Source organism: Enhydra lutris, unplaced genomic scaffold, assembly GCF_002288905.1.
Source record: "Enhydra lutris kenyoni isolate GAN:26980312 unplaced genomic scaffold, ASM228890v2 scaffoldscaffold44, whole genome shotgun sequence".
Taxonomy (NCBI): Eukaryota; Metazoa; Chordata; class Mammalia; order Carnivora; family Mustelidae; genus Enhydra; species Enhydra lutris.
This window is the reverse complement of record NW_019154128.1, coordinates 15,346,260-15,360,937: the sequence shown is the minus strand read 5'-3', so window position 1 is coordinate 15,360,937 and position 14,678 is coordinate 15,346,260. Positions and strand designations below refer to the sequence as shown.

The following is a 14,678-nucleotide window of genomic DNA, read 5'->3' as shown; positions in this document are numbered from 1 at the left end:
AAAATGGTTTGCATTAAAAGGACGTAACTGGAGGCTTTAAAGCCACTTGATAGGACCTTCCAGAATAAACCATCCTGTTTCCCATTACAGCAGGCCTGATTTCTCAAACGCACGTGCCTGTGTACACATATGCAGGCTCTCTCTCCTTCTCTGACACATAATGTTCTTCTGTCTTGAGGAATTCTGAAGTATAAAAAAATGGTTTGCATTAAAAGGACGTAACTGGAGGCTTTAAAGCCACTTGATAGGACCTTCCAGAATAAACCATCCTGTTTCCCATTACAGCAGGCCTGATTTCTCAAAGGCACGTGCCTGTGTACACATATGCAGGCTCTCTCTCCTTCTCTGACACATAATGTTCTTCTGTCTTGAAGAATTCTGAAGTATAAAAAAATTTAAAACCACTGAAGAAACCCCATTACTGCTTTCACCTCTGTGTTTTCTCTTTCTTACCTGTATTGTGCTAAAAATACCAGTTTCAAGATTTTTATGTAAACATCTTACAGAAAAGTATCCCATGGACACTAGTGTCTTCAAGAACTTAAGGGCACCCTTTAAAGTGCTCCAGAATTACTTGAAACATCTTTTTATTCTATCCTGTTCTCCCTAAACATCAACAGTCAAAATGAATTACAAAATATTTTCACCTATAATTTACTTCCTAAATTTTTTTTTCAAAAAACACTGCTTCCAAAAGAATAGGGATTTTGTGCTTTGTGAGGAAATTTGCCAGGTATTTATACTGTTTTCTGTATCCTAGGAAGGAAAATCCCCTCGACAGTGTCTGAAGGAAGGAAACTGCAAAGCTCTGAAATACTCATTTTTTGAATGTAAAAGATCAATGGTAAGAGGTTAAAGCTTTTGAAAGCTTATGCTAAAAATTAGCTATATATAATTAAATATGGAATGGCCTATTAATTATAGATAGGGTTACAGTGAGATCATGCAGAAAAAAGGATTTAGATAATATTATTTACCTATAACTTCTACTTTGACACTGGGAAGAGCTGTCTAGGGAACTTCTGAGCAGATTAATAGATTCTTCCAGCCTTTGTCCAAGACTCATTCACTATTAGTCCTCCAAGATGGAAATCTGCCTTATTTACTGACTTTAAAACCCTCCACCTCGCCGACCACTCTTAAAAGAGGCTGCACTCTGAGGTTTAAGTCAAAGACCATGCAATCATCCTATGAGTAGGTACTTTAAAGATTATTAATCCCTAGACAGTTAAGTGTTATTTAATATTTAAAGACTTCAAATACATTTGAGTATTAACCCAAACAAAACTTAAAAGTTAAGTTTGCTAGAACAACACATATCGGGTGTAGTTCAGAGAAAAAAAATAAATGTAATTTGGACTCTACTTGAAAAGAAAATCCTTACTGGGACCTTAAATGGAACTTTTCCTTTTAATGCCATCTTTATTATTTTTTTTTCCTTGGTAGTTCTGACATCCGCCCTTTTGACTGTGCTGGAAAACTGGTTTACTTTAGTCATGTAGTGAGAGCCCCTTATCAAAGCTGTGTTTAGTTATGTTGTACAAAATTGATTTAATTATACATTTATTTTCAGTTGGATACCAGATCCAGATTCCGAGGAAGAAAAGGATATTGATGCTAGTGTGCTGAAACCAAAATGAAAACATGAAGCTTTCTCTGGTCACTTACAACAGAGAACCCAAACAGGAGACAGACTTTTTGCTACATCTGGTGGGATGGACCAGTTTTTCCCTCCATGAACACTGGAGAAAATGGATGAGTTCTGTTTTTGACTGTGTATAAACTAAATGATTCTTTTGCTCTAAGTTACTTCTGGAAGAAAAATTTAATTGAACAGCTATGAGCTGGGAGCATCCTACTATATTTTGAGAATTGTTAGAAAGCTCAAAAAGTGAAAAGATTGTTATTTTCCAACTTGACTCGTCGACAAAATGACACAATTTGTACATCCTTTGTGAATATTACGAAGGCCACTGATGGGACTGTGAAAATTGGTAACATGTAGTCTTGGGAGACAGTGTCTACTGGGAAAATTTAGGATAAAGCTTTCTTTTACTCAATCTGTACCGTTTAGTTCTAAAATAAATTGTGTTTGATTCCTTGGAGAAGAAATGCTTCATTTACACAGATTCACTAGAGTAACAACCTCAAAACTTGAGTATTAACATCATGTAATAGACATAGCTGGATGCATAGCTCTGGTTATGTTGCTGGGGCTCTTGGCCTCCATCTTGTGACTGTTTTTCTCTATTTCTGGCTTCAGTTTTGGCCTGGTCCTCTCTCTACATAATGGGAAAGAGTCCAGGCAGCCAAAAGCACACATCCGTAAGATCTGTGATCCAAAAAGAAGAGAGCTAACCTTTTCTAGGGTCCACTAATCAAATCCTACAAAAGGACTGTTAGCTTACTTGAACCACCTGCTCTTGAACTAGACCAGTTCTGTGGAAAAGGGGGTAAGATCCCATGATGTCGTCCAGGCTTGGGTCTTAGGCACTGTAATGGGTATCCCCCAACAGAACTGCAATGAATGTCTCTGGTGGGCCTTCCCCCAAAAGGAAAGGATCAGAGCAAACTAAAACAACAGATGTCCATAGACAAAGCAGGAGTGAAAACCAGGAAATGATTGAAAAAGTTTAGAATCACAATAACTTTACTCTGATCACTTAATATAGTTAAGAGTCAAATATGAATCCAAGTTTCACCTCTCTTTTCAGTATTGAAGAATAATGAAGACACTATGCTGCTTCCTACAGGCATGGTTATTCGGACAAGCAGTCAAGGTGTTCTGTAGCTCAGCTGCTTGTTTAAAGGTTCACCTAAAGTGAGAATTGCACACCAGTCCTTGTGGCAGAGTGTCACTGAGGTTTCTTTGTGTGGTATAGGTGTACTGCTTCTCACTGGGAAAAGGAAAGTAATGGGTTGTTCCTCCCCCCCCCCCCCCCCTTTCAGTAACTCCTATATACCTATTTAAGTGCTCCAACTTTTACTGAAAGAACTTTGATAAGATACTCTAAAATTATTTTATCGAACCATCAGTTTTTAATAATAGCTTTATTGGGAACTTCATTTGGAGAAATTCACATTCCATAAATTCACACTTAAAGCATACAATTCAGTTTTGCTTCTTTTTGTATAGTCACAAGTTTGTGCAACTATCACCACTATCTAAATCCAGAACATTCTCAAGGGAAGCCCCATACCCATTAGCAGTTACTCCCCGCCATCCCTCCTTTCCCCCCAGTTCCCAGCAACCATTAATACACTTTCTGTGTCTATAGATTTGCACATTCTGGACATGTCATAAAAATGGGATTATATGTGGTCTTTTGTGACTGGCTTCTTTTACTTACTGTGTTTTCAAGGTTCATCCATATGTAGGATCTGTCCATTCCTTTTTAATGCTGATTACTAATTCCATAGTATAGATAAACCATGTTTTATGTAACCATTCATTAGTTGAGGGACTTTGAATTATTTGCACTTTTGGGCTATTAAGAATAATTCTATGAACATTTGTGAACAAGTTTTGCAAAGATACGTTTCATTTCTCCAGGGTTATACCTAACAGTGGCATAACAATTCCCAAGTTTAACATTTTGATGAATTGCCTAACTTTTCTGCAGCGACTACACTATTTTACATTCCCACCAGCAACAAGAGGATTTCAATTGGTCCACATCAGCAACAGTTGTTTTTCATCTATTTGATTATAAACATTCTACTAGGTGTGACCTGGTATCCGATTGGGATTTTGATTGGCACTTCCCTAATGGCTACTGAAGCTGAGCATATTTTCATGTGCTTACTGGTTTTCTGTGTATCTTCGGAGAAATGTCTGGTCAAGTCCTTTGTCCATTTTTCAAATGAGTTACTTGTCTTTTTATTATTGTGTTATAAGAAGTCTTTATATATAGTGTATACAAGTTCCTTAAAGACAAATGATTGGCAATGTTCTCTCCCAAAGGTGATCTGTCTTCCCTCTCTTAATGTTGTCTTTTGAAGCACAATTATTTTGATGAATTCCAGTTTATCTCTTTTTCCTTCTGGTGTATCTAAGAAAACCACTGCCTAATCCAAACTTACAAAAATTTATTCCTGTTTTCATCAAAAAGCTTTATAGTTTTAACTTACATATAGGTCTGTGATCCACTTTGAAATTTCTGATACCTTTATCAGTAACTATATATTTTAAATTTTATTTGTGGTAAAATATACATAATGTAAAGCATACACTCTTAAGCATTTTTAAGTATATAGTTCAGTTATGTTAAGTACGTTACCTTGTTACACAGCCAGTCTCGAGCTCATTCACCTTGCAGAACTGAAACTGTACAGCCATTAAACAACTCCCCATTACCCAACCCCTGGCAATACTGATGTTAAGCATCATTTCATTTATTTGTTGGCCTTTGTAAACCTTCTTTGGAGAAACGGCTATTCAAGTTCTTTGCCCCTTATAAAATAGGGCTTTCTGTTGTGGGGTTCTAGGAGTTCTGTGTATATCTTAGATATTAACCCCTTAGCAGAGATGATCTGCAGGTATTTTCTCTCATTTGTTTTCACTCTGTTGATTGTGTTCACCATGTTGATGCAGTTTTAAATTCTGATGTAGTCCAGTGTATCTGTTTCTATTTTTGTTGCCTGTCCTTTTGGTGCCATATCCAACAAATCATTCCCCAATCCAGTGAAGTTCTTCCCCTAAATTTTCTTCTGGGAATTGTATAGTTTTAGTTCTTACTTTTAAATCTTTGATCATGTTTGAGTTGATTTTGTATATGGGGCAAGGGAAGGGTCCAATTTCATTCTTTTGCATGGGGATATCCAGTTTTCCGAACACCATTTGTTGAAAAGACTGCCTTTTGCTCATTGGTCTTCGCATCCTTGTTGAAAATCATGTGACCACATATGCTAGGGTTTTCTTCTTTTCCATTGCTCTATATGTCTGTCTTTATGTTCGTGCCACCCTGTTTTGATTACTGTAGCTTTGTAATAAGTTGGAAATCAGGAAGTATGCAACCTCCAACTTTTTTTTTTTTTTTTTTTTATGGTTTTCACTATTCTGGGCCCCTTGAGATTCCAGATGGATTTTTAAGATGTATTTCTGTAACTCTGCAAAAGACACCAGTGGAATTTTGATAGGGAGCACACTGAATCTGTACAAGACTTTGAATAGTATTGGCATCTTAACAATACAAAATCTTCCAATCCATTCACATGGACGTCTTTCCAATTTATTGGTGTTTTCTTTCTGCAACATTTTGTAATTTTTTCACCTCCTTGATTGGGTTAATTCCAAGTATCTTTTCCTTTTTTGTATTATTGTAAATGGAGTTGTATTCTTAATTCTCTTTTTCGATTGCTTATTGAACAATGGTAGGTTAATATTTATCATTAAATATAACAGACATATAGAAAAGTGCACAGAGTGTATACTGTTAACAAATATCTATGGAGTAAATTATCATGTCACTACCATCCAGATCAAGAGAGGACATTGTGTGAACCTGCTGTAATACTGGGCTTTCCTCAAAGACCCCGCTGCTTACGCTGGAAAGAAAAATCACTGTCCTGTGTTTGCCACACTCTGCTGCTCTTAAGTTTGCTTCCTCCTTTGAGCCTGTCAGATTTGGCTCCTTGTCATTGTTTAGAAGGATGGATTATATAGGGAGACAAGTACAACGTGGTCTAGTGGTGAAAGAGGAAAAATTTCAATTGAATACCCCTCCCCAAAAACCAGTTATTTATCTTTTCATTCAGTAAAAATTTTTGAGTGACAGGCATTACATGTGCCACTGTGAACACAAAATAACACGCTGAAGTAGAAACATATAAAAGTACAATATAACAGTTCCACTCACAATGGAATGAGGAATTTTTTTTTTTTTTTTTTTTTTTTAAGAGACCAACTCATTCTGTGGAGAGAAATCACCACAGATGGCAGGACTGAGATGGGTCTTAAAGGAGCAATGAGAAGGCTGAGGGTTGGTGGTCTGGATCTGAGGTAACAGAACATAGACCATGGCTGTGAGTAGGAGGTGAAATTATGAGTTAGGTTGAAGCGGTAATGAAGAGATACAGATCTTAGTAGCTCATGGGATGGGGAAGGGAGGGGAGATGACCACCACTGGGTGGAAGGTGGGGTCATTTATCGGAGGATGGCTCAGCCAGCTTGGAGAGAAAGCATGACTTTGCTGTCACTATGCTGTGAGACCCCAAAGTAGACACTCAAGTAGAATGACTAGGAGATGGCCAGATGTGCAGATGGATATGGACCTAAGAGAGTCTGGGGTGGACCTAGAAACTTGGGAGTCATTAGCAAATAAGTGGCAATTTACTCCATAGGAATGATTAAGACTGTTCAGGAAGAGCATTTGAAATGAGACAGAGGAAAGTTACAGACAGAACCCTGGGGAACACCATAATGTTAGTGGTGGGTGGAGGACAACCAGCAGACAGAGTGAGGCCAGGGAAGCCAAGGGAGGGGTGAGCGGCAAGGGGAAAGTAGTGAAGTGCTATCTTTCTAAAGTCATCTCTCTGATATCGATATTGTCTTCCTACATGTGGAATCATAAGCAATGTTTCCTATCCCCTCTAATCTGTCCCAGCTTTTTTGGTCATTAAATTATACAACAGAGAGTGAAAATACCACAGAGGTCTGCATTTGAATTCAGACGTGCCTGGACTGGCCAGAAAGGCCCACCGGGAGCCTAATACAGGAAGGAATCATCACAAGGATAGCACTGAGGCATGAAAGGGGTCTGAGGGAGGATCTGAAATGTGGATATTCTAATCCTATGATCTCAGGAATCTGCCATAGCTTGGGGAGTAAGAGCTGTAATAAAAATAAGACAAAGTTACTTCCCACTTGCCAGATCTTAGCAATAGGGAGGCTTTCTTCACAAGGTGGCAGAGGCTAGTGTGGTCCCTCATTGAGCACACTGCACCACATCCACTTCATGGACAAGGAACTGGGTGCTTTGTCCCCCTCAGTGGGGAAGCCAGGACCTGATTTCAGGACAAGCACCAAAACGAAAAAGACAAGCATATTTAATTACATAAGAGCTTTCTACTCCCTACTATAAACAAAACCAAAGACAAGTGATGAGTTCTGAAAAACCACAACTTAACAACAGAGGAGTTAATATATATTAGAAACAGTGCATGTGAAATGGACCAACACTCCAATGAAGCCACAAAAGTAGAAAAATCAGTAAAAGTTTAAAAGATGTTCAATTTTCACAGTCATCAAAGAAACGAAAATTGAGAATAAAGGGGGAAAGGCACCTGTTAATAGGTAGTAGCTTAATTTTCTGGGAGCACTTTGGTAACACTAAAAATTCAAAAATATTTAAAAATTTAAATTATCTTTTAATTGTAAATATCTGCTGCCAGGAATTCATCTAAGGGCAATCACTGGGCACACGGGCAGAGGAAAAGGTACTAAGGTACAAGATGCAGTCCTGGTTATAACGAACAATCAAACCATTAATGGAACTACTGTTTTATAGCAAATCACACAACAGATGACCAGGCAACCCAGAGAAGACATGATCCGTATTTATGGATGTGGGAAGGGAAAAACAGCTAACACTTGTGAACACTTAATGCCAAAGCACCTCACAACCGCCTTACAAAGAATGTACCAGTATTGTGTCCATGTTTCACACACGAGCAAACAGAGGCTCTGAGAGGGCAAGCAACAAGTTCAGGGTCACCAGCCAATGAGTGACAGAACAGGATTGGGAGCTACTTCTTCCTGCAGCTGAAGTCCAGGCTCTTAGTCCCACCCCCTACTACCCCTCTGCTTCAAAGTAAGAGAAAACAAGATTATAAAACAGAAGTGTGTCACGGTCTGGCGCTTATAGACACACAAGTGCTCGATGCAATTCCTATTAATGATGTGGCCATAAGACTAGTCCTTCTCCTAACTGTAATGGAATGAATCAGTCAACACCCAGTTTAATGTTCTTGTCAGTTATTTATTATTTGTCGTTCTAAAGACTAGCACATTTACAGCATACATGGCTTAGAATGAGCTAAGAATATATAAAACAGTAACTATATGTTTATATATATTAATACTGCCCACCCAAAACAAATAAATAAAAGTACTTTAAAGCACTGAGCTTGGCAAATACAACCGTGAAGGGACAAAACTGTATTATACAATATTTGTACATTTTTCAAGGAAACCAAAGGCAACTGTGCTGCAGGTGCTTAGAATCCACGTCACATCCCATGTTTTCAGTAGGTCTCAACGTTTCTTTTTAAATGAGGGACCTTCTCAGGAACACCAGGCGGAGTCTATTTGACGGTAACCTATGAAAAGGCTTCCCCAGTGCAGCTGAAGACTCAGAGCTCCCGTGCCCCCCACCCCAGGAACGCCAGCCGCCGTTATGGGGGGGTGGGGGGTAAGAGGTGCGGCGGTAGGGGGTGCCCTGGCTCCGTGAGTGCGGGGAGGGTGCGGCACCGCAGGGAGGCTGCCCCGCGCTCCCCGCTGCCTCCCGCGGCCGGGGGTAGTGCCCACATGGAATACAGAAAGGTTAGCAGCTTCTGCACCATTAGCCACGTCTTAGAGTTTTACGGCGATCCTTAACATGAAGCCAAAGTCGGAAAATAATTCACGTGAAGGTGCCACATGCAAAACTGCGAACAGACGACTCAACGTTTGCTATATTCCCTTTTGATAAATGCGGGTACTTAATGCTCTTCAGACCAAAAAAAAAAAAAAAAAAAAAAAAAAAAACCAAAAGTCTGGAAACAATATGCGTAACATTTAATTTAAAAAGACAAGGGAATTCTTTAAAGATAATGATGCTAAAATGAGAAAAGATGGAACTAGGTAGGTACTAGAGAAATTACAACTTAAATGAAACGGGGGAGGGGTGAGAGGCGAAATCAGCCATCCTGGAAACTGTCTTTGAACCTGGACCGTACAGCAGGAGAATGTGACTCCAGATGCCGCCAGCTCTACGGCGGGTTTGGGGGACAGGAGTGTCTTTGCCTGCACTCTCCACAGTGAGCCAGCTGTGGGACAGGCATGAGCAGCTGCCATCGCTCCCTGGGGCATCCTCCGCATCTGCTCACACCCAACCAGGCACCAGGAGAAGCAAGCTCTGTCTGCGCAGAAAGGGTCTGGAAGGTCTTTCATCCAGTTCCACCCTCACCTGTGCGCCTACCCCTCTGGGTCTCTGCCAGTGTGTGGCCGTGCCTGGGCCTCAGCAGCTCAAGTATGTCACACGTTTCCAAAGGCCTCGTCTAAAGGAGCCCACGAGTAACACCTCAAATTTTAGACCTAGGAATTTCTCACGGCGTTCACAAATCATTAGGATCAGCATCATGGATATGTTCCACATAGATTTCTTTTACAACCTTTTAAATAACATGTAAACATAATAATCATGATAAATAGAACTGATAGATGTATATAAACTAAGGAAAACAATCTCTGCTATGTGCAGATAAGACTCATCATCATCTTATAATAGATGACTGGACATAATTTTCTATGAAATTCCTAAGTTTTATGGCCCATTTATCCCTTTCAAAATCTCACTGTAGGAGATAAATTCAACTTTCTCAATTAGTCACCTTATATAATAAAATGTGAAGAGGACAGTAACAGGTGCTGCAAACCTAAGAGAAACTTTCATCAGACAGTCCAACATGATTGCACCATCTTCTAGAAGACGATAAACTGGGAAACCCAGGAAAGGACATCTGTTCTGAAAATATTTAGGTTTCCAGCACCTACACACATAAACCCCCACACTGTTGTCTGAGAGGTAGCAGACACGTCACGTGTGGAGTCCTGGAGTGACAGAACTCAACACCCAGGGGAGGAGGAGAGGAGTGCCCCGGAGGCAGGACCAGCCACGGAGCTGAAGAGCACAGGACAGCTGGCTTCACATTCTCCAGCACACACCCTGTTCCACGATGCGTCAGCGGGCAGAGGGGGGCCCCACTGTGTGGGCTGCTGCGCAGGTAGCACCTTCCAGTGAAGTCTTATCTTGGGCTGATTTAGCAACCTTTACCTCAACTTCTGCTTTCACCTGCGCTGTCACAGGACAACTCGTCGGAACCACTTGCTCTCACTGCACGAGCTAAAGCTAGCTTCTTTCCCCAAAACTTGAATTAACATTTAACATCTGCTGGTCTGGCCAGGATCCAATAATTTAATATATTACTTACTGTTTTACATTCAGAGTTTTTTAAAAGTAGACTGTAATTTCAATGCTCAATTTCGAGTTACTCGGTAGAAAAATACGTTAGGTGTGCAGCTGCCTAAGTGGGCATTTAAAAAAGTCTTTTAGCATTTCAGACATATCTAGCTTGATTCATACAGGTAACTATCGATGACATCTGTGTGGTTATGGCTGAGGCTATTTAAATGGGCAGTCGCTACGATCCACACTATTGAGCCAAACATTACCTCCTACTGATTCCAGTGGAAAACATGCTCCATAGACTTTTTAGTGAAATTTTTTTTAAAAACACAAAAATAAAAACCAATCCTTCAGGTCTTCTTGAAGAATTCATATATGACACTAGAGGGTACCCACATTTAGTATGTAACAGCTAATTAGAGGAACCGTGTGTTCATGTTTCAACTTTTCCGTAAGTCCCTTCGGGAGGCCTGTAATGCTTGGGGAAAGCCTTCAGCTGCAGGGAATTAAATGCATATTTGCGACTTCCAACATTCTTCATTGTATTTTCTCTTCGACAACCCTCACTGGGGAAAAAAACAAGCACAAGAAATGACAGCAGTAAAAAAGGAAAAAGAAAAGACTTAAACTAAGATGAAATGAATTATTTTCATAGCATTAAAAAAAATGGGATTAATTCAAATGGGTGCTGAACTCATTTACAACAATATGCACGCAAGATGGCAGGCTTCTGAACGAGGAAGGCAACTAAGAAGCACAGACATGGACACATGCTGGATGGGATTGCAAGTCTGCATTTTCAGAGGCAGCGCTGTATCTAAGTAGAAGCAAACTTCTGTTTTTTAAGTGAATGGTTTTCATGTATGTCATGTCTAGTAGTCTGAGGATTCTATCATAACTAGTGGTTCAAAGGTTCTGTTACATTTCCAATTAAATGGAATAAGAAATGGTGCTACTCTTACCAAAGCTTTTCAAGAGCTGCATTTTTCTATATTAGCAATGGCTATTAATCACCTCAAATTCAAAATGCTCATTTTCCTTGCAGAATTCAGTACGTAGCAAAGCCATCTGGCTGAGAAGCCTGCGCTAACATGCCGTCCCCACTGAGGAGACAGCTGTCCTGGGTGCAAAGCAATCAGTGAGCCCATGCAATGGTGGCACGCTGGGTCTGCACAGCCATCAAGGCTAGAAGGGTCATGAAGAAGTGATCCCACTGAGATCTCCCCATGGCAGCCTTCTCTGGGTGGGCTGTCCTTACTGTGGTCACCTCTCACAGGCATGCCACTAAGCCAGTGAGAGCCCACAGGTGCCCTTCCCTAGAGAGCCTGCTCCCAGCATCATCCCCAGCTGTACTGGTAGGAGGGTTGTCATGGCAACCCAGTGGACACAGCAAATGCTGAAGAGGAGGATGTGCCATCAGGCACGCCTCACATTCCCTCATATTCCCGAGTGAGAGCATCAGGGGAGTTCTCTGGGAACTGTTCTGTTGTAGATATCAAATTCACAGGCAAAAGCGGTTCTAAATATAAACGACTTCCTGTAAGCACAGGAGAACTTTACATTTTTATATTATTCTTTGACTAGCAATTAAATCGACTAGTTATTAAATTTAGTACAAAAATCCCCATTATGAGATGTAAAATTTGGAGTTACCAAGAAAGAGTGATTTAAAAAAAATATTTCAAATCGTATGAAGACCATTATGTCATGCATTTTAAAAAAATATCAGTGGCAATTGCTCAAGCCTTTTAAAGTGAAAATGACAGTCTCATTATCAAGAACATGTAAAATATTTTTGGTAAGAGTAATTTTATTCAAAAGATAAGCTCAGATATTTTAGAAAAGTAACCACCTGCTTGTTATTAAGTAATTTAGTAACTTAGCTATGCTTTCTTGTCACCAGAGCCTCAAGCCCTCAGTGAGACCTGTGTCATCTGAGCTGAACGCCTAGGCCATATGAGCAGGACGCACCTAGAGTAAAGAACAACCATGTCTGTCTAACATCCAGCAAGCAGATAAAAATATAATTCCATTTAAAGCAGAAGCTATAGGTTCCTATGCACAGTTAGTCTTATTTCATCTTTGGAAGCTCTCACATTACCAAACTGTTTCAGATATGGCTGCTCTATTTATATAGGAATGGACACATTTTTCAAGGACCACCTATCACTAGTAAATGCCAAACTGCTTTGAGGAGCAAAGAAGAAGAATTTGTCCACTTCGACATTATCTTTTATTTACATATGTTAAAGAAGCTATTGGTTTAACTGGCTGAACATACGATACATAGATTTGTAATTAAGGTTACCCTCACAATGCAATTTAATTTTTAAAAGCAAATCAGATTCACTTTCCCTCAAATGTTCTGAATTTACAAAATCTGACGGCAGAGGCTGACGACATGCCGACACTGTCCCAACTTGCTTGCACAAGCCTGGGTACTAGCACATGAGACTGACATGTGCAGAGGGGAGAGGTGTGCCGTGCTAACTGGCCTTTCCTGCCGCAGGGGCCAGCCTTCTGTCCCTAAGGTAGAACACTTTCACCCATCACATCGGCAGCACCGTTCTTAGGGGCCAACAGCAGACACTGAAAAGGTCTTGGATAGATTTTAGAAAGAGGGATTTTACTATTTCAAAGCTCCACCATTGTTTTTTCTTCCCTAAGTAAATTCTTTCTTTTCAAGGTATCCATTTTTTGAATGAGAAATTGGAACAGAAACCCAGATGACAACTAATTTGGGGGACTCCTCTGGTTCTCCCCGTCAGGTGTGGATCTTCCACTTTAGAACTCTTCTAGATGCACTGGGGTCTAGTGATCCTGAGTACCTAGGGTTGGTGGCCAATGACAATGTCCTGCCCGGGGCCAGTATCACCTCAGAAGCAGGCCGAACACCATAACCATATACCAGACTCCCCTCTTGTGAATCATCTTCCCATGTTTGTTTCATCCAGTCTATTTTTCACTGAAGCAGAAAAGATTTTCAGATCTATATTTAGTCTGATTTCCTAAGCAGAGAGCCTCAGTGATGCTAAAACTCAGCACAAAGGGCGAGCACAATGAGTCTTTTTCCTCAGAGTTCTGAAGAAAGATGGCAACAATAATTCAGAGCCTAGGCTGATCTCCTGGTGTTCTTTCTTGTGCTAGCCTTCATGACAGGAGACAGCTAGAATGTATGGCCTTTTGGCTCAGCCCCTGAAGAGAAAAACAAAGAACCTTATCTTCTCTCCTTTCCAATTTATTTCTGTCAACCTGGCAGCCAAATCTACACAGGGCAGGAAGGTCTGGCTGGCACCACAGCAGCGAGGAACAGGCCGAGAAGGGCCTCTCTAGCTGGCTATGGCCTCCCTTTGCTGGGTGCGGGGATCCTGGGAGGAGTCTCTGGGGAGAGGCAGGGGAGCACCCAAAGGCCCAGGGAGCGGAGGGGGCGCTATCTGTAGTCAGAAGGGCCTCCCTCGTGGGTGCATAGTCTCTGCCAGGCCTGGAGATGGGCACAGGCCAGGCCATGTCACTGCCGTGAGGCATCAGGAGCACCTGAACCAGAGCAGGGACTGGGAAGATGTGGAACTGGAGCTGAAAGGGCCTGTGGACTCTACTTTCTCTCTTTCAAATCTTGGAGTGCTGACGCACACACTTTAATTTGAAGGAGGCAGGAGGTGAACATACCTCTCAAAGAATCACGGATCAGTGACTAGTGTTGTGTTGCTACAACTTAACACCACTTGTCACTTGGCATCCGGTGAGACTCCCCAGTGAGAAGTGTCAGGAATTATGCCCCAGTAAGGCCACCTCAGTTGTTCTGGAAAAGACAGAGTGGCCACATGGCACTCGTGAGAAGATTGGCTTCCCCCTATAGGTAGGAAGGCCCTGCAGTGCTTGGGGGGTCTAGGAAAGAAGGGCCTCCCCGGGGTGTGAGAAGGACAGTCTCAGGATTTAAAGCCTGAGTCTAGTATTTATCATCCGTCGCCAACCGCATCTACCATTCCTAGAACACAGACTCAGAACCGATGCCAAACCAGAGAAGTCCCAGAGTAAGTTCTGGACATCCTGGGAGAGGGAAGTGAGGGGGCAGATTTTGTGGTGGACTGGGTTTGTGTGTATGCATGGGTGTAAAGTTTCTGGAAAAGACAGCTTCTTTAAATTCACTCTAATTTTTCTAGACTGGTAAAAAGAAATCCACTTTCATATAGTCCAGTGTATGGGGAACCGGCTGACAAGTGAAAACAGAATATGGCATAGTCTGAACTAGAAAACAGAGAAGCCACGGAGCAGTTCTTATACAGAATCCATGGAATTTCTCCCTAATTTATTCTGTTACCTTTACAGACGTTGAACGACTCCTCTGCCAAATGTGAAAGTTAAGGTTACGAACCACCTTGTTTCCTGGGCATTTCCATGTTACACAAAGAGTGCTAATAGCATAAACCTAAGCAACTCCTTCTCTCTCACATTCCCATCTACCCCAAGTGGCCAAAGGTTAGGCTTCTATTTTGGAACTTTTTTTTTTTTTTT

General features: G+C 41.1%; 2 protein-coding genes across 3 annotated transcripts in view; one reads left to right on the top strand and one right to left on the bottom strand.

The window, feature by feature from the left end:
* LOC111155938 (cytochrome c oxidase assembly factor 5) overlaps nucleotides 1-2,196 on the top strand; it is a 7,298-nt gene extending 5,102 nt beyond the window's left edge. The window contains exons 2-3 of the mRNA XM_022516422.1: nucleotides 761-844; nucleotides 1,574-2,196. Coding sequence (XP_022372130.1) covers nucleotides 761-844; nucleotides 1,574-1,615 — 126 coding nt within the window. The 3' untranslated portion in view covers nucleotides 1,616-2,196. The remainder of the gene's footprint in view (nucleotides 1-760; nucleotides 845-1,573) is intronic.
* Nucleotides 2,197-10,599: 8,403 nt separating this feature from the next.
* The window catches only part of LOC111155844 (inositol polyphosphate-4-phosphatase type I A), a 127,864-nt gene continuing 123,785 nt past the window's right edge, over nucleotides 10,600-14,678 (bottom strand). For both annotated transcript variants that reach the window (XM_022516267.1, XM_022516269.1), the window contains exon 25: nucleotides 10,600-10,732. In XM_022516267.1, coding sequence (XP_022371975.1) covers nucleotides 10,600-10,732 — 133 coding nt within the window. The remainder of the gene's footprint in view (nucleotides 10,733-14,678) is intronic.